Genomic DNA, 27,654 nt, shown 5'->3' on the forward strand with positions numbered 1-27,654 from the left:
TGCTGTACTTGGTCCTTCCCACCACTGGAAACTCAGCTGACCACTATAAAGTTATTCAAAAAAGAATTAGAAGCAGGAGGCAGACATGTTTCACATGTGGAACTGAAATTGAAACACATAATGGAAAACCTATTTAGTGATATAGTAACATGATGAATGAAACTGGACTTCACCCTTACACAGTAGTAACAGCAAACCTTCTACATTCACAGGGCTCATGTGATGCAGCTGGTTCTGCCATTCCCAGTGAGAGATGCTCACACTCTTGGGTATGGGATAGGGCATGTGATGTTCTATTTATATTCCATTAGCCAGCCATCTGCAGACACCTTGGCACCAGTGAAAACTTCTGAAAAGTTGAGCAGGTAGCTCTGAGATAGAGCATTTGCCAAGTATATTTAAGGGTCTGGGTTCCCATCTTAGCCTACTAGAAAAGAGGGATCCCATGATTTGTTAACTCTCCCAAAATCTTTACCCTCTCCACTTCCTACAGCTCTTGCCCTGCTCCGCTCAGCATGCTCAATATCTGGTATCTAACCTTTTGTCTTCTCTGGTCCACATTAGACAGGAACTATCATTTGGGGCCACCCAGTAAATACACAACACTAGCAAAAAAGGGGGGTGTCCATGTACAATTTTGATGATCTCTGCTAGCATATATAAACAAGTTTTGCATAATGATTCTAATTATGCAGCACTCTGTTCAGAGTCTTAAAATCATTGGGCAGGTCCCAGATTTGCAGTCACTAATAATTAAAGCATAGTGGGATATTTGAACACCTAATACATAATATCTGGTTCAGTGAAAGTAGTTCCAGTTCTCAGGTGTGGTGATATTTTGTTGTACCCTAATAAAATTTGCCTGAGGATCAGAGAACAGAATCAGCCATTAGATTAAGCATAGAGGCCAGGCAGTAGTGGCACACACCTTTAATCCTAGCAGTCAGGAAGATTAAAGGTCTCTGCCAGTTCAAAGCCACCCTGGACTACATGAGATTGATTCAGTCTAGGAGAGAAACAGAGCCAGGCAGTGGTGGCACACACCTTTAATCCCAGTACTTGAGATCTCATACCTTTGCTAGCAGTATTTTGGGAAGCACACAGGCCTTTAATCCCAGCACTAGGAAGGAAGTAATATGGCTGGGCAGAGAAAAGTATATAAGGCGTGCGGAGACAGGAACTAAAGGATTGCCTTTTCGGCTGGACTGGACCCCTTTCGGCTGAGGATTCAGAGGCTCAGGATTTGTGGCGTTGGCGAGGTGAGATGTGGCTTGTTCCTTTGTCTCTCTGATCTTCCAGCATTTACCCCAGTATCTGGCTCCGAGTTTTTTTTTTATCATCAGACCATTTTAAAATTCGAGCAACACTCAGGTGTTCATCAGATTTGTGGTCTAACTTTACTCTTAATTGTACTTCATGCTTGAAACTAGTTGCTCAAATGTAGCTGCTGGTATGAATAAGGTTTGATCCTAAGGTGAGTGATATGGGTATCTAGGAAGATAAAACCTATAAAAGTCAGACATGATCTAATTTTCCTTTGACTTGAATGTCAGATTGCAACTCTGCATTCCATTGGAAAAATGGCAGGTAATGTGGTAACTGAAAAGAGACAAGGTGTACCAAAATGAAGTTTTCCAGTTCTGTTTTTCCTTACAGTACAACCCTTGATAAGCACCTAATTTGGCAGTGTGTCTTTGCATATAATGCCTTTCAAGTCATAGTCTTAGGAAACTTGCACGAATTCTCTGCAAATTAAGCAGAGTGCCTCGACAAAAACGTAGTCATCTGTCTGTCCATGTTTTGCTGAACAGCCATCCTTCCTATGCAGTTTGTCTCTGGAGCTCTGTTTAATCTTTACTTACTTTGCTGTGGCGGAGGCAGGTAGACCTCTTGTGAGTTTGGAGCCACACTAGTCTACGTTGCCAGTTCCAGGCCAGCCAGGGCTACATACTGAGACCATCCCCAAATAAAACCTACCTGTTCTGCAACAATAGGCTAATACCTCAATAATCGCTGCCTTTCCCTCAAGTCACTACAGCATATGTAACATCCAGTGGTGCCAGTTTCACTGTCTGTACCTAAAAGATAACACCCTGGAAACAACCATAAAACTGAACCCATGCTTACATACAAGTCATATTTTTATTTTGTGTGACATTTCAATCTTTGTTGTCTAAAGAGTAAACTGTGAAGTCGTTACAATATAAGTCACACACGCTAGCAACTTTTAAGCTACACTTTTGTTATTTCAACACAGGGTCTTTCCTAGTTTCATGTCTGATGCTGTAGTAAAACACCCTGACAAAGAGCAACTAAACGGAGCAAGATTTTATTTTAGCATACAACCCTAGGTTATAGTCCGCTATTGCGGAGGAGTCACAGCAGCAGCTGGTTGACCCACATCCAGCTATGAACAGAGCAAATGGAAGCCTCCTGCTTTCTCTTAGTCACCTCTCAACACTTGTACAGTGCAGAACCCAATCCATGAAATGGTGAAAATGTCTCACAGGTTTGCCCACGGGTCAACCCAATCCCTATAATTCCTAGTTGAGACTGTCTTCTTAGGTGATGTTACATTCTATCGAACTGACAAAACTAACCATCACACAGTCTCAGGTAGCCTATGCTGGCTAGGAATTGCAGAGGCAAGGGATGACTGAATTCTGATCCTCCTGCGTCCACTTTTGGTGTGCTTGGATTTTCAAGTCTGCGTACCACCAATCCGTTTTATGTGGTGCTGGTAAATAAACTCCCGGCCTTGGCTAGTCTGCCAACTGAGCTAATTCCCCAGCAGGTTTACGTCTGGGGATTGAGCCGCGTTCCTAGGCGTCCCAGGCTGCATGCATCCGCGGGTTGGACGCCCTTGCTCTGCAGTGTTGGGAGCCTTCTCCACTCACCCTAGTCTCAACCTGAGGCAGCTGGCCAGCAGAACAGGAGTACCGCTGTCCCTGTTAGTGCTCTTGGGCAGGCCATTAATCTATGGGGAAGATTAATCAAGATAGTGGACATCCGGTCTGGCCTCACTGTATAGGAAGACACTACCTTGGGAGCGGATTTGGGCGATTGGCCTCCCTCAGGTAACCTACTCCGGGCTTGACCCGTCTCCAGGTGGCCCTGGGAATGGCGCTCTTTCCTCTGAGTGGCAGGAAGGGGCCCACGTGTGGACATCCAAAAGGGGAGGCAGGTTAGTTGAGCATAGCAGGTGACCCTGTCGCCAGGTCGGCGCTCTACATGAACTTCCAACTCAGCCCGGTCAGGTCAATAGTGCGCTTGCGCGGGATCGTTGCACCAGCAACCAGCCACAGCGAAGTGGTGACCCTGCGGGCAGAGCAGGCCAATCAGCAGGCTGTCTTCTGGCCCCGCCCCCACGCTGCACCCGCCCCTTCCTCCGCACGCCGAGCCCAGCGCCGTCCGCAGCGCGTTGAAGTGAACGCGGCTCGGAGCGGCCCTCCGGCGACTGGTGAGGGGACTGAGGGCCTCAAGGCAGGGCGGGCGGGCGGGCGGGGCCGCGACCCTCGACGGCCGCCGTCTCCCGTCAACCCGGGGTCGAGCGGCCTGGCCGGAGGGCGACGAACGGCGCAGGCGCGGCGGGCCAGTGCGCCTGCGCAGGCCGCTTAGGACGGCTGGGCTGTCCGGCCGCGCGCCCGCGGAGTCGTCCGCCCGACGGAGCGGGTCACGGGGCGCCGACAGCCTCGGGCCTGGAGGGACGGCCTCGGGAGACCCGAGGAAGCGGGTGCTGCGCGCCGTGTTGCCTCAGTGCTTCCGCGCCCCGCAGTTTCGCGTCACTCGGGGGGCACGGGCGCACGCCTGTGGCTAAGGAAGGGCCGCGTGCGCCTACGCGGTGGGAAAGGGTTCCGGGGGGCCGAACGGGAAAGCCAGAAAGACCAGGCAGGCTGCAGTCGGCCAGTAGGCCCCCGAGTCAGGGTCTGCTTAAATAAGGACGGCCCTGAAGAGTAAGTCGCGAGTGCCTCACGACTTGAGTTCTCAGGTTAATGACTGCTTTGACCTTTCTCTTTTCGTAGAAAACTCTCATGGTTTCCTGTATTGAGTTATCCCAGGCTGTAGGTACAGGTAACCTAAGTCCTGTCCTCAAGGTCGCATAATTAGTCATGGAAGAAGCAGAATTTGGATGCTTGCCTTTCTGCTCCCTCTGAGCAGGTTTGTCAACATAAAACGAAACTCCCCAAAGGTAACGTGAGATGTAGGCAGGCTACAGCAGAATTGGGGAGATACCTGCTGTAAGTTTTAGATGCTATGTGATTATTATAGTCTTAGCTTTCAGGTTAGTGGAAGTTAATGGTATAGTTAATGTCTTTCAAAGGCTGTTAGATACAGAGGTGAGAGATAAATGACTATTAAAGATGATTGAAGATGTCGGGGCAATGGTGGTGCATGCCTTTAATCCCAGTACTCAGGATCTCTGAGTCAGAGGTCAGCCTAGTTTACAGAGTGAATTTCAAGCGGGAGGGGGGAGCCAAGATTATCACCCCTACCAGTCTTTCAGCCTCAGAGTAACAGTTGGTTTTTTTGTTTGTTTAAAAACAAAACAAAAAAAAGTAAGAAACAAGTTCCTGTATCATGTTATTAGCCACCATGATCCAGGTAACAAGTTGAGGACAGCTTTCTGCTACATGAGACCTTGTCTCCAAAAACAGTATGACCTAACATAAAGGTAGCAGATGAGAAAAACCTGTAAGCAAAGGGGATGGGAGGACTCGTTTTGGTTTGGGTATGTATGTGCATGAACTCTCCCCTGGAGGTCAGAAGAAAGCTACAGTTAAAGGTATGTGAGCTACCCTGCGTGGGTGCTCAGAACCAACCAAAGTTTGGTCTTTTGTAAGAAGAGCAGGCTCTCTTAAAATCACTGAGGCATCTTACCCAGGCTATAGGTTTTAGATACTATATGGTGACATACTTAGCTTCTAAGTTGGTAGAAGATAATAGTCTCCTAAATTGATAAATTCTAAAAGAACTTAGGTAAGATGCAGAGGTGGGTGACAAATGGCTATTACAAGACTAAAGATGACACAGGATGATTCGGGCTCTCCATCTGCTGCATTCCAAGTCTTCATATTAATGCAAGTTCTACTCAGTTTGCATATGTGTGCCTTTCCAGGGAACTTCACAGGTTTCAATCCCAACTCAGTTATCCAAGGCAAAGTATACATAATATATATGGTGGCCGGACCATAGAGAACAGATTTGGAAGAGCTGGGTACTAAACTAATACAGCCACTTGCCACAAAACACATTTTAGTCTGTTTGTATATTGGTGATCCCTTAAGATTCAATCACCTTTTAATGTCATAATTGAATTTGTGTAAGTAAATTGTGTGATAGTCACAGTAACAAGGCCACATATTGTGGACTCATCCCATTGTTAATTGACAAATGATTACACATTTTTTTTACCCCCTAGAGTATGTTATTTATGTCCAATTCATTGATAGTCCCAGAGAAGGTACAAGAGACCTAATAGTCTCTTCTCTCGTGTTCTCCCTGTTCTGAGACTTCTAGCCTTCAGTTTTGCCCAATTTGTTAGAAAGACAGAGGATAAGCTCTGGCTGTCTATATATTTTCCCTACCTACATAGTAATCTCTAACCTTCCCAGATTCACAATCTTTATAAAAGCAAAACTTTGGGTTTGTATTTGGATCATGATCAGACTTGGTTCTTGAGGTAGAAGCTTTTGTCACTCCTATTTTTGCCAGCTCCTTGAATATGTCACACTGGCCATAAACCTTTCTACTCACATATCGTCCAGTAAGGAATGGGTAATAGGCCTCTGCCTGATTTCAGGGGTCAAGGTCACAGAACCTCCAGGACAACAGTGTCTCAGCTTCCTAGGGGTGGGAAGAATCCAACAGAAGAGTCACTTTCCCTGGAGAGAGCCACAGCCCACATTACTAGTCCTAGTTGCTGTCCCGTCACTTGAGTTCCATTTCCTGGGCCAGGGCCCTAAGATTAATGTAGCTGATCTTGGGTGAAGCGTTCGTTATCCTAGTTGTTCTTTATCAATAAAAATTCAGGAGTCAGATATCAGGGTAAGACCCTGAAGGGTCAGAGAAGCCACCAGGCCTCTCCTACCTGCTCTGTTTCTTCCTCCAAAATGGCTGAGATCCCTCTCTGCCCTGCCTTACTACTACTACTACCTGTCCATATTCCTCCAAAACCTCTGTGGCTAATTTTGGTCAGTTAGTGGCTAGCTGTGCCCTCAGACTCCAAGCAACTTTCATTTGTCAGAACACTATTAGAATATCACAGAATTTTTCTCCCTTTTTGTCTAAAAAAACCCTAAACTAACATAGTAGAACTATATATAATAAGTACAATAACTTTATATAAATACATACAGGTAAGAATTACATTAAAAATGTCCAGTCTATTTGAATATGACAAATTCAGAGAAAATGCTCCATTATCCTATTTTGGTGAGTCCAAAGTGTTGTGCCTAATTTGTTTTCTATCCTAACTTGTATTACCATGCCAAAACTATCTTTTTATGTCTCAACTTTATACACTCTACACCTCTTTTCTGAGTTTCTTTACTGAATTTGGTAACAAGAAAAACTATAACTATCTAGTCTTCAACTCCATCAGAGACCTGAGAAGGATATAATATTAACTGAGTAAAGAGAAATTGCAGAGCAAACATCTTCCAAATCTAAGAAATGACAAACAGCTGGCTGTCTGGACAGTCACCCAAGGCACATAACTATAACTTTGGGACATCCATCTTCAGCCTATAGGCATAGAATATCTGACAGACTTTTCTGTGAAGCAGGAATTTTGAAGGACTGTCCCACCTTGTCTTGGCGGAGTTCAGGTCACTTTCTTTTGTGTCCTGCTTGTCCAGTTTGGACACCAGTCAAAGCAAGAACAATTTCTTGCCCAGTGGCTAACTTTAGCCACAAAGAAAGTAAACTCCATATGGAGTTTCTTTGATGTCCATCATCTTCTCTGAAGTAGATTAGTGCTGCCAGGAGCAGACATGTCTCATTATAAAAAAAAACACGCCGGGCGGTGGTGGCGCTCGCCTTTAATCCCAGCACTCGGGAGGCAGAGGCAGGCGGATCTCTGTGAGTTCGAGGCCAGCCTGGTCTACAGCGCGAGATCCAGGAAAGGCGCAAAGCTACACAGAGAAACCCTGTCTCGAAAAAAAAAAAAAAAAAAAAAAAACACTTGTTATTAAAACATCTTAAATGTCATATTCTGTAGATCTCTGAGATATTTGAAGACCACCTGTCTACCTAAAATGTCTCTGACTTTGAAAACATACCTAACATGACTACAAGTTTGATTGTAATAAGTGACTAACTACTGAACTGCATTTCTTTATTATCCTAAATAGTTTGTAATAATAACTTTCAAGGACTAGAAATTTACATTTCTCTACCTGCCCATATCACTTCCTGTCTCAACCTCCCTAGTGCTAGGATTAAAGGTGTGTGTGTCTCCCAAGTGCTAGGATTAAAGATGTGTGCCACAATTGCCTGGCCTCTATGGCTAGCTAGTGGCTGGCCTTGCCCTCTGATCTTCAGGCAAGCTTCATTTGTTAGAGTATTCACAAAATATCACCACAGCCTTCTAGTGGGCTGACACCTTGAACTTCAATTGCCACCTGCTGCTCTTTCTCTTTGTAAACTGAAGTCTCTTGCTTTGGGGATATTTGTTGTTAATTTCTTCTCAAAAAAATTACTGCAAGCTCTTTGCCAGTGTTCAGTTTCTGTCCATAATGAGGAAATTTCAGCATTAGTAAAATTCCTGCTAATTGATGAAATCTTAGTTTTCGTTTCAGAATCAACTCAGAAACCTTTTCTACATAGGTCTTTAATTTTTTACTCTGTGTGGTAAAAATATCCATTCTAAGATATTGTCTTCTCTCTGCATTTGAATTCCAGGAGGGGAATGCATAGAAGGTAAAATAACCAGAATACAGTCAAGCAGTGGATCCAGATGATCCACATGTTAATCCTGTAATTTCTTTGCTACCAAAGCCATTTCTCTCTCAGCCTCAGCTGATAATCTTCTTGAACTATTTAAGTCGTTATTACCTTGTAAGGTTTGGGATAAATTACTTAGTTCTTGAGTTGTCAATCCAATTGTGGGCCATGGCCAGTTAATATCTCCCAGCAATTTTTGAAAATCATTAAGATCTCGTAATTGATTTCTCCTGATTTGTGCTTTCTGTGGTTGAGTTTTTTTATAAACTTATCTTATATCCTAGGTAACTAATAGAATCTCCTCTTTGTACTTTTTCAGGAGCAATTTGTTTCAGGAGCAACAAACAAAATTGTCTTTACTTCTTCATTTTATCTAAGGTATCTGCATCTGAATCAGCTAGTAAGATATCACCCATATAATGTTAAATTATAGATTGAAGAAACAGCTATTTCTAGTGGCTGTTGTACAAAATATTGACACAAGGTAGGACTATCTAACATTCCTTGTGGGAGAATTTTCCACAGATATCTTTTAGCAGGCTGGGAATTATTATAAGTAGGTACTATGAAGGCAAATTTTTCTCTATCCTGTTCTTGCAAAGGTATAGTAAAAAAAAAAAGCAATCTTTTTTTTTAAGATTTATTTATTTATTATGTATATAGTATTTTGTCTGCATGTATGCCTGCAGGCCAGAAGAGGGTACCAGGTCTCATTACAGATTGTTGTAAGTCTCCATGTGGGTGCAGGGAATTGAACTCGGGACCTCTGGAAGAGCAGCCTGTGCTCTTAACCACTGAGCCATTTCTTCAACCCCAAAAAAAGCAATCTTTTAAATTATTAACTATATTAGGCCGTCCTTTAGGAAATAGAAAAAGCAGGGGAATTCTAGGCTGTAAAGAGCCCCTTGGCTGAATCACCTTATTCATAGCTCTTGGATCTGTTACCGTTCTCCATTTTCCAAATTTCTTTTTAATGACAAATACAGGAGAATTACAAGGACCAGTGGATTCTTCAATGTGTTGAACATTTAGCTGTTCCTATACCAGCTGTTCTAAGGCCTGTAATTTTTCTGATGTCAAAGTCCACCCAGACAGGTTTGTCAGTTAACAATTTTAAAGATGGGGCTTTTGGTACCTCTGAAAGATCAGCAGCTGTTGTGCCCTGTTTATATACAATCTGAATTGTCGGTGGCTATTCTTTATAATACCTTTTAATATTTTCCTCAGAAGCATGTTAGTTTATGGTTTGTTTCTGAGACTGGAGGAATGTTAACCTGGGTATTCTATTGCTGTAACAATCATGTCCCATAAATTCATTGCTTTGTTAGCCACATGTGGCTTTAATTTTCCTGTCTTTCCAGCCCTATACATTCAACCCATCTTGTGCTTTGTTTTACTTGAGATAAAGTTCCAGTCCCTAAAAGCTGAACATTTACCTCTGAAGTGGCTGATTTGGATGACAAGATCTTGGTGCAATTGTTGTTACATTTGTCCCTGTGTCTACCAAACCCTCAATTACAATGCCATTTATTCATATTTTTACATTGGTCTTTGATCATTTATAGAAGTTTGCCAAAATATTTGCTTTATGGTTTTTCCTGAAAATTTTGTTTTATCTTCTAAAGATGTTCTGTCATTCAGAGCAGTATAGTTTTTCATAACAGGCATTAAGTCTTCTAGTTGCTCTCTGGAAGAGTTTCCCAAATGCTGACAGGGAATGACTGAACCACATTTGATACAGGGGACTTCCAAGAGGCCCCTAATGCCAACGGGTTACCTTGCCTGTCCCTTCTTGATCTGCATTTATTGGTCCAATGTCAGCCTTTGCCACACCTTCTGCATATTCTAGAAGGCTAGGGCCTTCTGTTTAGAATTTCTATAGGAAAAAACATTGTTCCTGGGAACACCTTGCTTGCAAACCCTTTTCAGATGACCTGGTTTACCACAATTAAAACATCCAACCTTAAAGTTTTTCCTTAAAGTTTTTAGAAGTCACTTCTATCCAAGTATCATCATAAGCATGAGATCCAATATCAGCTGTATTTCTTTTTTTTTTTTTTTTTTTTTTTTTTTTGGTTTTTCGAGACAGGGTTTCTCTGTGTAGCTTTGTGCCTTTCCTGGAACTCACTTGGTAGCCCAGGCTGGCCTCAAACTCACAGAGATCCGCCGGGCTCTGCCTCCCGAGTGCTGGGATTAAAGGCGTGCGCCACCACCGCCCGGCTCAGCTGTATTTCTAATCCATTCATCTGTGGATGCTGATCTTGGCTTTAAAGGCCTGATCACCCTTTTACATTCTGAAGTAGCATTTTCAAAAGCCAAAGAACAATTCAATTAATATTCTTCTAACTTCTGGATCTGATGGCATTCTATTTACAGCTGAAGTCAACATTTATTTATTTATTTATTTATTATTTTTGTTGTTTTGTTTTTCGAGACAGGATTTCTCTGTGTAGCTTTGCGCCTTTCCTGGATCTTGCTCTGTAGACCAGGCTGGCCTCAAACTCACAAAGATCTGCCTGCCTCTGCCTCCCGAGTGCTGGGATTAAAGGCGTGCGCCGCCGCCGCCGCCTCCTCCCCCCGGCTCAATCTTTATTTAAAAAAAAAAAAAAAACTGATGAAGGCTTCTTTTGGGCCTTGTATAATGGGCCAAGTAAATGGCTCAGTTCTCTTTCCTGCTTGTTCAATCTTGTCCTAAGCATTCAAAGCTGCTGTACAGCACGGGGATAAGATGTGATTGTCAAATGTAACCTGTCTTTCCACATTAGCATAACGGCCCTCCCCAAGAATTTGATCTTGGGAAATCTCATAACCCTTAACTCTACCTTGCTGTTTGATGGCCCTAGCTTCATCTCTCCACTGTGTAGTCCACTGTAACTGAAGACCAGATTCCAATATTGCTGTAGCTAAATCTTTCCAGTCTTATGGAATAATTCTGTTCTAAGTGGACCATGAATTTAACATCTGCTACACAAAAGGTGAATGCATACCATATGAAACTATTGCTTCCTTAAATCTCTTCAATCTAAAGTTTCTAGGGGTTCCCAGTTAACTTCTGAATAGCCTTGGGGATGCCTATCATCGGTGGTCGTTCTTGAATGGTAACTGGATAAATAAAGGTTATTTTCTAATAACCTTGGGCCGCTTCCCTTCGGTTTCATAATGCCGTGGTGTCGTAACTTCTGCTCTAAACTCCTCTATCAGTATGTGAATATTTTTTCTTAATTCCATTAGTCTGTCTTTATAGAGATTTTATTTTATCAGTCAATTTTTCTTATTTGGCACTGATATCAAACAACTTTTGGGGGATAAAATAAGAATTGCTAAAATGATAATTGACATTATGTCAGTTCCAGCTAAGTTAATTAATTATCCCTTCATTTAATTGTTCAATTTTCAGACCATTCATTGCAGAACTATACAGAGACCTAACTCCATGCATCATAATGTTTCCCATTTTTATCTTGGGGGGTGAAAAACCTCTTTTCTCTTTTTTAAATTTGTTTTTTTATAACCATTTCCACCCTTTAAGAATTCCCAGGTGTCTCCCCAGTTCTGCGGACGATGACAGTGAAGTGTGAGGCTGGCTCAAGCTGTGTAGCATGCCTGGCCAGAGAACACAGGCAATCCACAGCTTGGCTGAGTGCAGCTGCAGCTGCTTGCACAGAGTTGTGAGCTGAGAGTATGTGGTAATTGCAACAACAATAGAAGCCAGAGCTGGTGTCCAGGCAGCTGACCTAGTGTGACAGCAGTCACCTGAGGAGGGGGTCCAGGGGAAGCCCTCAACCCATGGGGAAAAGGAGTCAAGGAGACAGCCATCTCAAAGGCAACACAAGGGAACATGTGGACTCAGTACATGTGACGGGCAGGGAGTGAGAGCACAGAGCTGCCTGAAGGCAGAACCAGCTGGTAGTGGGCTGCTAACTCCAGCAGCATTTGGAGCCCAGGCACCTGTGGAGTTAGGGGCCTATGGAGACTGTTGTAGACAGTTGTTAAATTTTTTTTCGTGTGTATGAAATGCTAGGGATTGCACCCAGGGCCTTATGCACATGATATAACAACCTAGTTAGATCTCCATCCCTAAACCTTGTTGATGAGATTTTACATGTCATTTTCATGCTAAACTTTTAAATAACATCACAACACTTTCAAATGCCTTGTAGCTACATGCAGCTCTTAGAAAGCACAGCTCTGAGCAGTTACCCTCAGCTTCATTCCTACTTGGTCGAACAAGTTATACTTAACTCTGGCTTCAAGATAGATATCGTCTATGACTCCTAACTTGGGTCTCTCAGCCTACCCAAGAAGTATTGGTATGGCAGAATGAACCCAGACGGAAACTCTCCATTCCGACTGGATTTGTACAGTGGATCATTAATAAATGTACTAAATTGTGATTAATTTTCATACTCCTCACTTACAGTTATGATAAGGTATGCTTGAAGGATACTAAAATAGTAAAGTATTCAACAGTTAGGACTTGTTTATCCTATGTAATTACCCTTTTACCATTTTTCCAAAGCAAAACATATTCGTTATATAACACTTCAAGACTCACCTCGGCCAGCGGGAAGACAGCCACCCCCACCTGATATAGTTCCACTCAGTCTTGGACTAGCCAGCCAGGGTCCTCAAGGCCTGCCTTGCAGTGCTGGGCAGGTGGGCTTCATTATGATAAGGAAATAAGTGGTTGAGAAATGATAGAGATAGAGAAGCAGAATGGGTCATACACTGTGGAAAGATACAGAAAGGAAGAAATGATGATGGTGAAGAGTGGGCAGATGTTGGAGGCCTGCTTGCTACCTGGGGCCATGGTAGAAGACAGTGAGGAGTAATCTGAGGGGGCAAGTCTGCACACCACCCAGGGCCATGGTGATGTCCAGGCCGGGCTGCTGCCAAGGGCCATGTCTGAGTCCCCAGTCTACAGAAGCCAGGGTCAGTGTTAATGTCCATGGTCCTGTTGCCGTTGAGTTCCATGTTGATTCCAGTGGGCTGGGCCACCTCCTGGAGCAATGTTTGGGTCCACAGGCCACGTTGACACTGGGACCATGCCAATTTGGGTGGCCTTTACCACCACCTAGGGTCATGGTGACAACCAGACTTCAGCTGCTGCCAAGGACCATGTCTGGATCCATAGTCCTACCGCAGCCGAGGTCTATGGGGATGTCCATGGCCCATGTTCCCACCTATGGTATACAGGGGCTATGCTGCTGCCAGAGCCATCCTGATCTGAGTGGCTGGGGCTACCACTTGGAGCTAGGATGTCAACTGGGCCTAGCTGCTTCCTGGAGCCACGTCTGGGTCCATGGCCCAGCTACAGCTGGGGTCTGTTGAAGTCTGTGACCCAGGTTGCTACTTGGGCCTACACAGAGGCCTAGGATCCAGTGCCTTGGGACTGATTGGAGTCTGGGGACCACATCACAGCAGGAGTCATACAGATATAGGTGTCCTGTGTTGCCCCCCACGGCCATAGTGTCATCTGGTTCCAGGCTGCTGCTGAGGGCCATGTCTGGGTCTATGGCCCTGTAGGGGCCAGATTGATGAATGTTGCTCCTGTTACCACAGAGCGCCATGAATATTCCCAGGGTCAGATCAGCCACCTGAGTCCAGGTTTGTGTCTGAGGGCTAGGATGCTTGAAGAACTGAGTGATCTGTGCTGCTACTCAATGTCAGGGTCTGTGGTGATGTCTGATGCTCTCCATCAAAGGCCATGCAGACACCTGAGATTGAGGGCCATGTTGGTGTCTATGGGCCATACTGCCTCTGGGGCAGTGGTGACATCCAGACCCAGCTGCTGCCAAGGAGCATGTCAGGATCTGTGGTCCTACCTCGGCTGTGGTCTGTGCTGAATTCCAGGTCCTGTAATGCCACCAAAGGTCACATAGAGGCCCAGGGATGAGGCCACAACCTGAGTCCTTGGTGGTGTCTGGTGGCCACCTGAGTGGCCATTCCTTCCACCCAGAGCCAGGATGTTTTCCAGGCCCAAGCTGCCACCAAGGGCCGTGTCTGGGTCTGTGGTCCAGCTGCACCTGGGGTCTGTGTTGATATCTGTGTCCTGTGTTGCCTCAAGAGGGCTTAGAAACCATTTGAGATGAAATCAGAGGGCCATGCTGAGCCAGCTCCACCCGTCAATGGCCATGGGAAAGTTACCCTTGCCCCTCGCTGGACACTACAACAAGAGAGCACTTGGGAGAGATGGCCCACACCCCTCACCACAGGCATGGCTGAACCGACTCTGAGGGCATGCATGTAGCCGAGTTGACTCCACCCCTTCATCCAAGACAGGTGGCCCGGGCGACCCAGACTGACCAGCTCAATTACCACCCAGGCCCACAGCTGGGCCTTGGGTTGGCCTACCCTAGCATCTACCCCATTTAGGACCTGCTGGAGCTTGTGAAAGGACTGGTCCTGTGGAATGATAACCCACAGGATCTCCAAGAACATTGCTAGTAAAGCTGATGGGACAAATGGGTTTACTGCGGCACACCGAAGCCCCCAACGCCACCAGGATGGATGGAGAGGCAGGAAAGAAGGAAAAGCAAAGAGGTTTTTTCTGTTTCGTTTCTGCTTTTGTTTACTTGCTTATTTGTTTTGTTTTCTTTTGTGGGGGACACAGCAGGGGTGAGGAGAGGATATGGAGGGACTAGGAGTTGAGCAGAATAAAAAAAAAGACTCTCAGATCAGTGATATTTAGGTGATTTCTAAGTGTTCTAAGCATTATAATTTTTTTTTTACAGGTTTCTACCCCAGGAACAGACCTCTTTGCTCATATAATGGGATGAGGTAAGGAAGAGATGTGAAAGGGCCAAGCAGCAGGCTTACACCCTACACTCGTGTCTGTTATATTGAAGAGATGGAATGGGTTTTTTCATCTGCCTTTTGTATACATGTATGTGTTGTGCATTTAGGTTTCTTTCCTTGGACATGTTCCCTAGGAAGCACTGACCTGGGAGAGGATGAGCTCCCAGAAGCATGGGCTGAGAGATACCAGGCACTGGATTTTAGTTTCATGAAGGCAGATACTCCTTTAAATGACCAGTGCGTGGGAGGTGGAGGCAGGCAGTTCTCTCTGAGTTCAAGGCCAGCCAAGACAACATAATGAGACCCTGACTCAAAAATAAAATTAAGAGGCTGGAGAGGTGGCTCAGCATTTAAGAGTACATACTGCTCTTTCATGAGATCCAAGTTCAGTTTCCAGCACCCACTTCAAATGTCTCAGAACTACCTGTCACTCCAGTTCCAGAGGATCTGATACCTACCCTCTTCTAGTCTCTGTGGGTACCTGCACTCTCATGCATATATCCTTACATAGACACATATGCATACACATAAATAAAAATAAGATAAATATTAAAATTAAGTTAAAAATAGAAGCAAGACCCCTAGAGGATTCAGAGTTAGCTACTCTGAAGTCTGCTCTATGGCTGCAAAAGTGTCCCTATTTTGCAGGGTTTAAAAATCGTCTTTGAATAAGGTATCTGATGTTTAGTCCAGATTGGGCTAGAGCAGGGGAAACAACACATAAAAAGTGAAGTAGTATCACTGGTAAGATGAGTAGCAAATGATCGCTTGTGGTACTAGTCTCAGGTTTTGGTTTTGGTTTTGAAGATTTATGTATCTTATGTGTACAGTGCTCTGCCTGCATATATGCCTGCATACCAGGAGAATGCACCAGATCTCACTACAGATAGTTGTGAGTCACCATGTGGGTGCTGGGAATTGAACCTAGGACCTCTGGAAGGGCAGCCGGTGCTCTTAACTGCTGAGCCATCTCTCCAACCTGTTTTGATGTTAAGAAATACCTTCCTCCTGCTGGGTATGGTGATACACCCTTTTAATCCCAGCACTGGGGAGGCAGACACTCTGGGCATTGTGGTGCATTCCTGAAATCCCAGCACTCTGGAGGCAGAGGCAGGTTTAGCTCTGTAAGTTTGAGGACAGCCAGAAGTACACAGATAGACCATGCCTCAAAAATTAAAAAAAAAAAAAGTCCTTCCTTCAGAAAAAAAGACACAAGAACAAAAATGACATCCCTGGTGATACTTCCACCCAGCATGGAGGACCTGCAGATACTGAGTTCTCCTGGGTGTGCTGTTGGCCAAGCATTTCATCTGCTTGACTCCACTTACATACAGATGTAGAGGCCCAGTCGGGTTTATTTAGTCAAGCCAGCACTGCTGGACGTTAAGGATAGATTTCCATTTCCCACAAGAAAATGGCTGTTGGCCATTTTGTTTGCTTTTCTTCGATGATCAAAGAGCACATTTAACTAGAGGTTGTGTGATGCCCCATGCCTATAAAACCAGGCTGGCTGACCTCTCACCTGGTTGACTTTACAAGTGACTACTCTCTCAGGGCCTGGGATCTGTCACTAGCTCAGGACACCCATTATGAGGTATGATCCATAGGTCAGTGTGGCTGTGTCACCCATTGAATCGGCAACTGTCCAGACCTATTTTCTGGTAGATAGGGGCTCCCCCCGACCCGGGATGCATTAGGAATGGACAGAGGAGGAATGCAGGCAGTGAACTCCCTAGGGGCTTAAATCACACCAGAAAACAGGTTGGACACTTCCTCTCTCCAACAGTGTTGAGTGTTCCTAGTTCTAGCAAGGAACCCCACACACTCCTTGGAATCTATAACTGCTTGTTTCCTGGACAGGTGTGATCTGCCCCTTTTGCCTTTCCAAGCATTACAGGGACACCCCTCTGAATTTCTGGGTCTCATGGCTTTTTTCTCGAGAGCTAGACTAGCTAATATGTTACAAGCCTAGAGAGTTCAAGGTGCTCTTTCTGTGTCCCCAGCCAGAGTTGTTGCAGCCAGTGCTGAACTCAGGGTGACCTCCCTGCAGGGATCACAATGATGAGTCCAGCTGCTGCCTGCCATTGGAACGGCAGGGACATCTGCTCTTGAAAGAAGAAACCCAGGAATCTGCAGATCAGTTTTCAAGGCCACAGCCTTTCCCCCTCTGGTACTTTCCGGACCTTAAAACTAGAAATTACTGACTGGGAAAGGCGGACATCATGTTCACAGCGCCTGGCGTGGCGGCGGTTGGCGGAAGGCCTTATTCCTGCAGTGAGTGTGGCAAAAGCTTTCGGTACAGTGCAGTGCTGCTGCGGCACGAACGTGCCCATGGTGGTGACAAACGTTTCCGCTGTCTCGAGTGTGGTGAACGCTGTGCTCGAGCCTCAGACTTGCGTGCACACAGGCGGACCCATGCTGGCCAGACCCTCTACGTCTGCAGTGAGTGTGGCCAGAGCTTCAGTCACAACAGCCTGCTGGACCTACACTTGGGGACACACCGAAGGCGTAGCCACACCTGCCCCTGCCGCCTCTGTGGCCGTCGCTTCCCTCACATCCCTGCACTACTGCTGCATCGGGTCCGACAGCACCCACCTGAGAAGCCCCACCGCTGCCCACACTGTGCCCGCTCCTTTCGGCAGAGTGCTCTTCCTTTTCACCTGGCACGGGTGCACCCCCCAGAGACCACCACTGCCACCGCTCCTTCCCCCAGCCCGCTGCACCACTGTACACAGTGCCCACGGGCCTTTCATAGCAGTGCTGGGCTGCGGAACCATTCCCGCATCCACGTCGTCCTCAGCCTCAGCGACCCTGGCGCTGAGGCCCACCAGTGTGGTGTGTGTGGTAAGAGCTTCAGCAAGAGTTCCACACTCACACGACACCTCCAGAGGCACTCAGGGGAGAAGCCCTACAAGTGCCCTGAATGTGGCAAGGGCTTCTTGGAGAGTGCCACGCTGGTGCGGCACCAGCGAACACACACTGGAGAAAAGCCATACGCATGTAGCGACTGCGGGCGCTGCTTTAGCGAGAGTTCCACACTGCTGCGCCACCAGCGCAGCCACCAGGGTGAAAGGCCCCACGTGTGCCCTACTTGTGGCAAGGGCTTTGGACAGCGATATGACCTTGTGGTGCACCAGCGCAGCCACACGGGGGAGAGGCCTTTCCCGTGCCCAGAGTGCGGCCGGGGCTTCACAGACCGCTCAGACCTCACCAAACACCTGCGCACACACACTGGGGAAAAGCCTTACCACTGTGAGCTGTGTGGCAAGCGATTCACCTGCATCTCCAACCTCAATGTGCATCTGCGCAATCATGCCGGCCATAAACCACACAAGTGCCCAGAGTGTGGCAAGTCCTTCAGTGTTGCTTCCAAGCTTGCACTGCACAGAAAAACACACCTAGGTGAGCGGACAGCAGAATGCACGGAGTGTGGCAAATTCTTTAGCCATGGCCGATCACTGTCACAGCACCAGCGGTCCCACAGACGTGCTAGAGCAGCTGCAATGGCAGCCACTACCACCACCGCTGTAGTCACTGAGGTGACAGTAGGTCCTCCCCTTGCCCTCACAGGGCCAACGGAACAGGAGAGATCAGGGCTCCTAGTGTCTCCATTTCAGGAAACTTGCTAAGCAGGCCCTATAAGGTGGCTGGGTAAACACATTCAACCCTGAGGAAAAGACAGCTCAGATGGTTTGGAAGCCAGACCTACTGCTGTTGTTGCATTGTTACTAGGTACTCACCTAGGTTGCCTTGTCTCTAAACGAAGATCCCTAACAGCTCTTCCATCATCCATCCTTGTATTCCCCAGCTCAAAGTCCTAGGAGTCAAGGAACCAATACCACAGCCCTATGCAAGACAGACGAGGTGTTTCGTGTTCTGTTTCTGCCACTCTGCTCTCCCTTGGTGTTGGGCCTGAGCTTTTCTTTCTTGGCTCTTCAGGCAACATATTTGGTCAGTTAGGTCTCTTGTTTCTTATCTGCCTGTTAATCTCTACTGCTTTCTCTTGCTTGAGACGTAGTTGCAGTATGGAAGGGTGGAATGGCTCCCTTCTCTAAAGGACCAAGATCTGTGGAAGTGACTCCCTTCAAAAGGTAAAACACAAAAGTAGGCACTCATCAGCCTGGCCATCCATATGCCCTTTTACAAGATGCCTCTTAGGGCCCAACAAAATGGTTCAGCAGGTAAAGGCACCAGCTGACAACCTGAATTTGATCCTTTGAACCCACACATGTACCATCCATGGCACATGTGCACACAAAGAACTAACCCTCCCCTCCCCCAACAAATGCCTCTTCGAACAATTTTCTCTAGCCAGGTAAGAAATGTTTGCCTTGGGATGCAGCCCAAGATTGTGTAAGTCCATAAAGCCCAGTGACACCATGTGAAACAAAAGAATGTTCTTTCCAGATGAAGCTTCAAGGCATGAGGAAACAAGTTCCCTGGAGTCCTGGGCAAGGGCAGGATGTAAAGCCTGGAATTGGTCAATGACTGCTTATAGCTGGTAACATTGCTATTTGTTTGGGTTTGTGACACCAACAACCCCTTTGTCAAAATGAGTTCCAAGTTCTCATCCCTTTTGGTGGTGGTTTCTTCATTGCTGTGACAAATGCCTGAGAAAATCAACTTAAAGATTTATTTTGACTCGTGGTTTCAGTAGTATCATTCCGTTGTCAGCTGGTTCCACTTCTGTGAGCCTGAAGCAAAGCCGAAAGGCATGGGAGGCCACCCACTTCAGGGCAAGGAAATATGGGAAGTATACAGGAACAAGATTACCCTTCAAGGCATTTCCCCAGGACTGTGGCCTCACTACCTAATAGGCCTTCAGCTATGAACTTATCAAAGGAGTAACTCCTTGACAGGTCATGATCTACAGTCCAGTTACCTGTCAAAAACCCATCCACTATAAACTAGTTCAAACTTTTGCTGTAGGGCTTGGTTCTATACCAGAAGGCCAGACTGCATGGCCCACCACAGGCAAATGCTAGACAAGAGGTCATCTGCCTCCTGGACCAGCCTGCCCCAGACCAAGGCAGATGTTACACTCTACAGGAAAGGTCTAGAAAGAAGTTGAGCTTGTGAGCAGGGTCGTCTTATACTACATTCTGGCATAGCTAACATCCTGTTTTCAAAAGATTCCCAGATTCTTAAACCTGTAGCACCAAAGCATATGTTCTGCCCACACTTGTATAAAATACCATTTATTGTTTCCTTGAGGAAGGCTAAAACAAGGTATCTGGAGCCCAGTTGTGCCATACCCTTCACTTCACTCCTAATACCTAGTTCCTGGAGACCACCATCTGACTTCTCTCTGCATCCCTAGGGTCTAGCTCACCAGGTTGTGAAGAGCTGGCTGTTGAGGGGGCAAGATTAGAGTCAGAAGAGGAAAAGAGGCCAGCCCCCTCAGGAGATTGCAGGGGTTCAGTGGCAGATACGCTGGGACTAGACTCCAAAGAGCCAGGTGACTCGTGTGCAGGGAGCAGAGTTGGGTGGCTTTTGCTACAGTGAGCTGCCACACTGTCTGGCTTCTCAAAGCGTTTGCCACAAAATTCACAGGGAAAGCGCAGGGCAGCTGCTGTCTCTGCATGCTTGCGTCGGTGCCAGTTTAGAGAGGCCTTCTGACGGCAAGTGAACCCACATATCTCACACCTGCAGCCAGAGACAGGAAGAAGCCTTGGTCCACCTTCACCTCCCTGGAGGTTCTGCTGCCCACTTCCTGGCTGCCAGACACCAGCTCCCTCCTTGGCCCCTGGCACTCACTGCAGGGGCTTCTCTCCTGTGTGGATTCGTCTGTGGATGACAAGGTTGCTGCTAGTGCGGAAAGAGCGAGCGCAGAATTCACAGATGTAGTCCCGGGTGTCTGTAGGCACACAAGGAACATTCAGTCATCTTCAAGCTTTAGCCTACCATCCCCAACAGAAGGTGAGTACTGGGGCTCAGGAGTCTTGGGTCCTAATAAGCACCTGGACATCCTGTACCTGACTGGTCCTGAAAACTGAGATAGACAGGCATCTAAAATTGCACTCTCGTCACCTTTAGTCCCTAGCTCCAACTGTCTCCTAGGGCACAAGTATACCTCCCCTATCTGGAGCCTTGGGCTGCATCTTTGTGGAAGGAGTAATGAATAGGGAGCTGGATGGAGCCTTGTGTGGATAGGAAGTACCAAGTAGCAACCACATACAAGCCTGGAGTCAGAAGTTGGGGTTTCAGTCCAAGCTTCAAGGATAACCCTAGAACCAGAAATCCTGCCACTCCCAGGACCATGTCTGCAAGTGGCCAGTCTTCCTTTTACTGAACCTACTAACTCCAGCAGCACTTGCTGTCACCTTCATTGCTGATCAACAGCTCTCAGGCTGCTGTGGTTCTTCTCCTGTGCCACTAAAGCTAAATGCCCACAGCAGCAACACTGTCCTTGCTTCTTGTGGTACCCTTCAGACTGTCTCACCAGCTCTCTGGAGACCTGGCCATCCTCACACCACAAGCTATGGCTTCAAGTCCTCTACTCTCCATCTGCTATCTTAGGGCAGCACTGTACTCCTGTCTCCTCATCACTTCATCCTCCACTCTGCTCAGACATCACCAAGCACCATACCACCTCAAACATTTCAAGCATCCTGGCTCCAACCAGATCCTTGTGCCTTGTTCAGTGTGACAATCTGATGATTCCAGGCCACCATTCATTGTCCCTACTACCTTTTCATAGCCCCTTCCCCTTTCAGCCCCATTTTCACAGCTGTCTTTATGGCCTTCTTTCATATTACCAATCTGTCCTGTCCCTTAGTAGTACTTGGTTGGTGAAAGTCCAACTCTGGCCAACCTAACCCCTGGCCTCTGTAAGATGGGGAATGAATACTCAACCCTCCCCATGGTCTTTCCTCTCATTGATGGGCTCTGCCGTGGCCACTGCCCAGAATCCTGAAGAGCTCTCTCCAACACTCCTGGTGCCATTCTTTGCCCCCCAAATCCAGCAGTTATTTAGTACCCTCTGCCCATATATACGAGTATGTGGATGCCTTCACATGTCTCTCAGAATTCACCTCTTCTCATCAAAGTCAGTAAGCCTTCCTTTCCCACTCTACACCTTAAGCTTTTAGCCTTCCATATGAGACCTTACTCCTCTGCTCATCTGCACAGCAGAACTCCAGCATCTCCCACTTCCTCACCTCTGCTTGCCTTGAACACACTCCACTCTGGCTGTCATCCCCAGAGTAGAGTCTTGTCACACGGTCTTGTTATCTAGTACCCTCTCCTTCCTTGGCCTGCAGCTTCTGTCAACCTGTTCTCCCTCCTTCCTGGAGCAGTTTCTGCACTTGCTTTCTCAAGTGCCACTTTCTTTGCCTCCCCCCTCCACCCCAGCCTACCCTCTGAAGGTAGGTGTACCATGTCAGACCTCCCTCCCTCCCTCTCTGCAGGCACACTACCCATGCTCATGACAGATTTCTGCTAACGCTAAAAATCCCATACTCACATCTTGACATCAAATTAACATGTATTAACTCAGATTCCTACCCTCCAACCCCTTCCTTGCTTTCAGGGACTCATCACCATTTACCCAGCTGCCCAGGCTGGTATTGTCTTAGACACCCTCTCTCCCTGCCAGTCCCATCTGTGGCTCACTCATCCTTCTCACACAGCCCTTTTGCACTCTCATAGGCGCCTCAGCCACTGCTCATCAACTATGATGGGCAAACCCAGGCCATCACCATCAGTGTGCACCCACCTCTACTCATCTACAGTCCCTGATTCTCCACATAGCTGCTACAGCCATCTCTGAAAGTCAGCTATCTTACCACCTTGGAAGACCTCACAATGGTCTCATCCCAAAGTAGAAGCCACATCATCCGTACTATGGCCTTAGAGGCCTCCTCTCCATTCCTGGAACATATAGATTCTTTCCACATGTGCTGCCCTGTGTTCCTCACTTCGCTCACATCTTGCTGCAAGGCTTTGACCACAGAAGCAACTGCCCTTCCTGCTCTCCACCCTCCCCTTCTTTCCCATATCTTCATGGCCCTACATGACTAGAGTAAACATTTCACAAGGGTCAGGCTCCTCAGAACCTAGTAACAAGCTCAAGCTCAAGCAGGCAGGGGCTAATCAGGCACCCAGGGACTAAGGGATTCAGCCCTCCCCAGGGGAGCTAAGGGTTTCCAGCACTCACCACTGTGCAGCTTCACATGCTCCTTCAGATGCTTTTTAAAGTTGAAGGACTTCCCACAAGCTGGCTCGGGGCAACAGAATGACTTCTGGTGGATGTGCTGGTACTTCTTGTGGTGCTAAGAATGGGTGACAGACGAGAGAGAAGAGGCAAGAGCATGGCTGCCTCCCCAGGGAGACTGACTTGAGCGGGGTGAGCAGGCAGGCTCCTCTTCCACCCTTGTTTCCCCACCACAGTTCTGTCACTGGGCCACCATCCTGTCCCACCCCCATGCCCTCAGTAGCACAACTATCCTCCCACTCTGACCACTAACTGCCCTCACCTGTCCCCTCTGGATGCCCAACTCACTCCCTTACACACCATCACTGCAATGTCCACAGAGTTCCCTGATCTAGTCCTAGATCATGCATTCTTGGATGCCTCCTGCATTCTAATCCTGTGTTCCCATGGTTAATGGCAGCAGCTGCTGCAATCTTCTACATAAAAGGCTCAAATCTGACCTGCAGACGCCCTTCTCAGGTCCATCCTGTCCACCTACACCTCACCATCTCTCTGGCCCTCTCTATACTTGGGGCCAGAGGCTCTTACTAACTGTGAGCATTGGCCTTTCCCTCTACACCAAAAGCTGTGTATGCTGCCTTGCACATGCTAGACAATTGCATTACAACTAAGCTATATTTACACCACAGCCTAGGGGTGCCTTCCCCTCCCCCCATCCCCAACCCCAGTGGTCACACAAGCCTCAACTTGTGTCCCTCACATTCAAATACTGCCGGTTGGAGAAGATCCTTCCACAGCCAGGGAAGTCACAGGGCATCAGCTCTCTTTTGGCAGCTTTCCTGTGGGGAGAATGGGAGGACTCTTGTCTTCTCTGCCTCACTCCTGACTCTCCCCAGAGTCCCATCGCCCCAGTCCTACCTAATTCTCCTGAGCCCAATCTGGGCAGTGTCCTCATCCCAGGTCGGGTTTGGAGCAGACTGGGCCTGACTCCCAGGACTGTGGGTAGCAAAGAAGTAGCCAAGGGCCTCAAGAGTGACACATTCCAGGACATCCCTGCCCTCTCTGTCTCAGCCATCAGGTTACCTGTCCAGAGACTCGGTCATTTGTAGCTCTGCAGAGGTCTGGGGGGTCCTGCTGAGTTCCGGCTGCACCTCAGCATCTGCTGTCAGTGCAGCTGTGGAACCCAAAGAGGCAAGAACAGCACAAGGGGTGGGGAAAGTCGCAGGTGCTGGCGGGACCTCTCCCTCCTTAGGTGTGTGAGTAACAGGGGATGGAGGCGGCTTAGGGATATCTGGTTCACTGCTGGAAAGAGAAGCAGGAGGAGGAGGGCATTATCCCTCTGGGCAATCAGCCCTAACCAAGTCCTAACCCCTAAATGGGAAAAAAAATCCCAACTCCCATGGCAGGCTCTCATGCTCTCAGCGTCCCTCAGAGCCTGACTTCGTCCCTTTTCCACATTTCCCAATTCAAAGCCTACAGTTTACTTTCCCCAGCATCTGCCCTGCCCACCCTACAAGTCCATCCCTCCAGCTGACACATCTCTGAATTATAAGGTGCCAGCTGCCTCTCCCCTTTCTCAATCTGTTCAGCATCCTCCCTCAATCCCAACTGGCTCATCTGGGGAGGAGCTGTAGGTCCATGGGCTGGCATCACTGAGCAGCTCTTCATCCTCATCCTCATCCTCTTCCACATCCTGTTCCTCTCCTGGGGGTGGGAAGGTCTCCAATGGGGATTCTACTCCCCTGCAAGCTCAAGAAAGACAATCCTGAGAAACTGCCACCTCACCCCCACTACCAGTGCAGGTCTGTCCTGTCCCTCACCTCCCATCCTCACCTGGACAGCCTGGTTTCTTGAGTTCTTTCATGCTGCTCACATTCCAAACCTGTTGGCAGAAGCAGGTCATAAGAGAAGGAGGCCTGTGCTCAAAGATTGAGGATGGTTTCTTTCCAGTGGTAACCTGGTTTACTAGGTGGTACTTTCTACAAATGCATTCTCTTTTAAACCTTATTTCTAGTTTCTGTCAAAGGTAGCATACCATCACTCTACGGTTTTGCTTCCTATACCTAACAATGCATGTGAGAATAGATTTCCTTGCTAGCATAAAAGGGTCATTATTAGTAACTCCAGCACTTGGGAGGTAGAGAGAGGACCAGGACTTCAAGGCTACTTGGCTACATGAGACCCTATGTCAACCAATAGATTAACAAGTAAAACAACCATCTTTATAAACCAGTTCTAAGCTAAAGAAGATTGGAAAGCTCTTTTCTTTCTCCACAACCCTTTTTTCCCTACTCACCTTCAGGCTCCTGCTCCCTTCTGGCCTCTGAGCACCAGGTTCTCTCAGTAGTGTGTGTAAGGGGGTGCTGCTTAGGCACCTCTGAAGGTGTAGGAATCAAAGAAGGTTCCCAGGAGAATGTGTGGCCTGCTGAGCACTCCCACACAAGCTCCCCATCTCCACCTCCAGGCCCCCGAAGCCCAGGCACTAGGCTGCACTCCCGGCTGTGCCTATGAGACAGGAGCACCAGGTACTGCAGACCCTTTTGGGGCAGAGGCTCTGGACCTGGAGGTAAGATGATGCAGTCATGCAAAGCTGGAAACCCCTCTCACCCAGAAAGCCACTCAGAGCATCCTAATCCTCTAAAGCCCATGGGCAACCTCATTCCAAATCTAGTTTATCATTTTTAAAGTGTTCTTTTTAAAAAATACCTTAGTTTTAATTAGCTTTATGTGTGTGTGTGGGGGGGGGTGCACATGAATACAGATGCTCCTGGAGGCCAGAGGTGTTGGATCTCCCGGCAGCTGTAGTTATAGGCAGTTGTGAGTCCCCCTGCCATGAGTGCTAGGAAATGTACTTGGGTCCTCTGTCAGAGCAGCACCCGCTCTTAACTACGCAACCATTTCTCCAGCCCCTGGAGAATTTGAGTTTTGTTTGTTTTTTGCTCTTGTTGTTTTGGTTTGGCTTTAAGCCTAGACACACACGCCCCAAGGTCCTGAGACAAAGCTCCCTTCCCAAAGGCTGCTGCACCAGGCCATTTCAGGCTCGTCCCCTTCCCAAACACATTAAAGGCCTCTGATCCTTCTCTTGGGGCATAAGTTTCTGGGAGCCGCCACTACCTGTTGCCATCTTTTACCTACCTGCACAGAGGACACATCCTGAAGAAGTATACCTGCCAAAGAAGAGCTTGAGGTCAGCTCAGAACCCAGGAAGCCAAACACCCTCACTCAGGCACTCACACACTTAGGGGCCAATCCTACGGACCTCCCATTCGCTGGGCTGAGAGGGGAGGAGCAGCCTGCCCTGCCCAAGCGAGACACGCGAGGCTATAGGAACAGGTCAGGGGCTCTGCCTCGGTGCCCACCCCAGTCCCTCCTGGCCCCTAACCGGTCCAACAGGAACTTGGCGAGCTGTGAATGCAGGGAGAAGCCCAGCCGCTCCTTGAGGAGGCACCACTGCTCCATGTGGCCGCCCAGGCGGATGCGGCACTTGCTGCGGCGCGCGTCCAGCTGCCTACGCTTCTCCCGCCGCCGACGGGATGCATCTGCCACCGGAGAGGCCATACGCGCCCGGGCCTGCGGGAGGACATAGTGCCGTCGGGGCGTGCCGGGCAGACACAGCCTCAGCTCCAGTTGCACTGGGAACCAGACCACACTGCCTCCAAAGCACTCGGGGCTCTCGGATCCAGCCACCCATTCTTAGAGCCAGGGTGGGCACTCGGGGTACGGAAGTCACAGGCAGGGGCAAGAGACCTCCACTGGGAAACTTGTCCTCCTTGTCCATGGGTAGTGGGGTCTGCGTGCAGCCGCGCCTGGGCCTCTTAACTGCTTCCAATGCAGGGGAGGCCCGCCCAGCACTGCCTGGGCACCAGGCTGGCCCACGCCAGGGTCTTACCTGCGCACCCCAACCCGCCTTCGCCTAGACTGCGCGTGCGCCTCCCGGTCCCGCGTGCTCCCTCCGAGAGCCGCGGGAAGGCCGGGGCCCACCGCGCGCGCGCCGCTGCTGTTTCTCCTTTAAGAAGAAACCGTCCCCTTTGGCGTCCGTCGCTGCAACCCGGACTTGCAGCGGGAGGCCAGGGCCCTGCGCTTGCGCTCCGTGCGCCCCACGCAAAGCCTGCCGGGAATTGTAGTTAGCCCTGGTCCTGTATGTTTGTCAGGGGATCCTGCTGTAAACGCTCCTTTCTCTACTAGCATCTCTGCCTATTAATTGCCACCAAGCAAAAGCGAGCTGCAGTATCCGTCGCCAGAAGTCAACTAGAGCCCTTTCTGAACCGCTAGACCACCCTCCAGCTGCAGCCCATAACCTGCTACTATCAACATTTCTTCAAGAAGTGGCCTAGATTCTATGCAGACTTTCATTTCACGTTATCTACAAATGGCTCTGATGGAGTTATTTCCATCAAGCAACCGCAACGGGGCTTTCCAAGGTCACTTTTTTGTTTTGCTTGAGACAAAGTTTCATGTTGTCTAGGCTATTCTCCAACTTCCTATGTAGCCAAGGTGACTTTGAACTCCTGCCTCCACATCTGAAGTGCTAGAATTACAGGCCTGCACCTCTGCATTGCTAAATGAAGTGCCCATCCTGCTTCCTCTCTGCCCTAGACTGCAGGAGCCTTTAACTCTCCCTCCTCGGCTACTGTGTTCCTCTCACTTTCTCCTCAGCTCTGCTCTCTCCCTTCACCTACTCCCGGGCTCCTCCCTCCTCAACTGGCTTTTCTTCTCTCTTGGATCCTTCTGTTACCAAAGGATGGAGTGTTCCAGGC

General features: G+C 48.0%; 2 protein-coding genes across 10 annotated transcripts; one reads left to right on the forward strand and one right to left on the reverse strand.

Annotated features, from left to right (window-relative positions):
* The first annotated feature begins 3,384 nt into the window (after positions 1 to 3,384).
* On the forward strand, positions 3,385 to 19,383 carry Znf672 (zinc finger protein 672). Of its 5 annotated transcripts, none has more exons than XM_052757534.1 (3): positions 3,385 to 3,460; positions 14,679 to 14,724; positions 16,746 to 19,383. In XM_052757534.1, the coding sequence occupies exon 3, from the start codon at positions 16,965 to 16,967 to the stop codon at positions 18,369 to 18,371; it is 1,407 nt and encodes a 468-aa protein (XP_052613494.1). In that variant the 5' UTR covers positions 3,385 to 3,460; positions 14,679 to 14,724; positions 16,746 to 16,964; the 3' UTR covers positions 18,372 to 19,383. The 5 variants fall into 5 exon arrangements, with proteins under 5 accessions (XP_052613494.1, XP_052613493.1, XP_052613491.1 ...); XM_052757533.1 differs by lacking the exon at positions 3,385 to 3,460 and adding an exon at positions 3,574 to 3,988; XM_052757531.1 differs by lacking the exon at positions 3,385 to 3,460 and adding an exon at positions 3,574 to 3,953.
* Positions 19,384 to 19,924: 541 nt separating this feature from the next.
* Znf692 (zinc finger protein 692) lies at positions 19,925 to 26,966 on the reverse strand. 5 transcript variants are annotated; one of them, XM_052757525.1, is made up of 12 exons: positions 26,787 to 26,966; positions 26,280 to 26,467; positions 26,033 to 26,064; positions 25,194 to 25,457; positions 24,731 to 24,779; positions 24,511 to 24,639; positions 23,981 to 24,199; positions 23,816 to 23,893; positions 23,658 to 23,736; positions 22,901 to 23,015; positions 20,500 to 20,599; positions 19,925 to 20,388 (listed from the first exon to the last, which is right to left on the reverse strand). In XM_052757525.1, the coding sequence occupies exons 2-12, from the start codon at positions 26,453 to 26,455 to the stop codon at positions 20,019 to 20,021; spliced, it is 1,611 nt and encodes a 536-aa protein (XP_052613485.1). In that variant the 5' UTR covers positions 26,456 to 26,467; positions 26,787 to 26,966; the 3' UTR covers positions 19,925 to 20,018. The 5 variants fall into 5 exon arrangements, with proteins under 5 accessions (XP_052613485.1, XP_052613486.1, XP_052613487.1 ...); XM_052757526.1 differs by lacking the exon at positions 26,787 to 26,966 and adding an exon at positions 26,645 to 26,756; XM_052757527.1 differs by lacking the exon at positions 26,787 to 26,966 and having other exon boundaries at positions 25,194 to 25,402; positions 26,280 to 26,388.
* Between the last annotated feature and the right edge of the window lie 688 nt (positions 26,967 to 27,654).

The sequence above is a fragment of the Peromyscus californicus genome, unplaced genomic scaffold (assembly GCF_007827085.1).
Source record: "Peromyscus californicus insignis strain IS unplaced genomic scaffold, ASM782708v3 Scaffold_3__1_contigs__length_106647218, whole genome shotgun sequence".
Classification (NCBI taxonomy): Eukaryota; Metazoa; Chordata; class Mammalia; order Rodentia; family Cricetidae; genus Peromyscus; species Peromyscus californicus.

Bases quoted from the DNA above. Each gene is read 5' to 3' on its own strand.
- Znf672 (XM_052757534.1), top strand. From the start codon at position 16,965: ATGTTCACAGCGCCTGGCGTGGCGGCGGTTGGCGGAAGGCCTTATTCC.
- Znf692 (XM_052757525.1), bottom strand. From the start codon at position 26,455: ATGGCCTCTCCGGTGGCAGATGCATCCCGTCGGCGGCGGGAGAAGCGT. The intron at 24,200-24,510 runs GCCAGTTGGGAT...TTCTCTTTCCAG, and splicing joins TACAGCTCCTCCCCAGATGA to CAGTGAACCAGATATCCCTA. The intron at 23,016-23,657 runs GTGAGGGACACA...ACCCATTCTTAG, and splicing joins CCAACCGGCAGTATTTGAAT to CACCACAAGAAGTACCAGCA.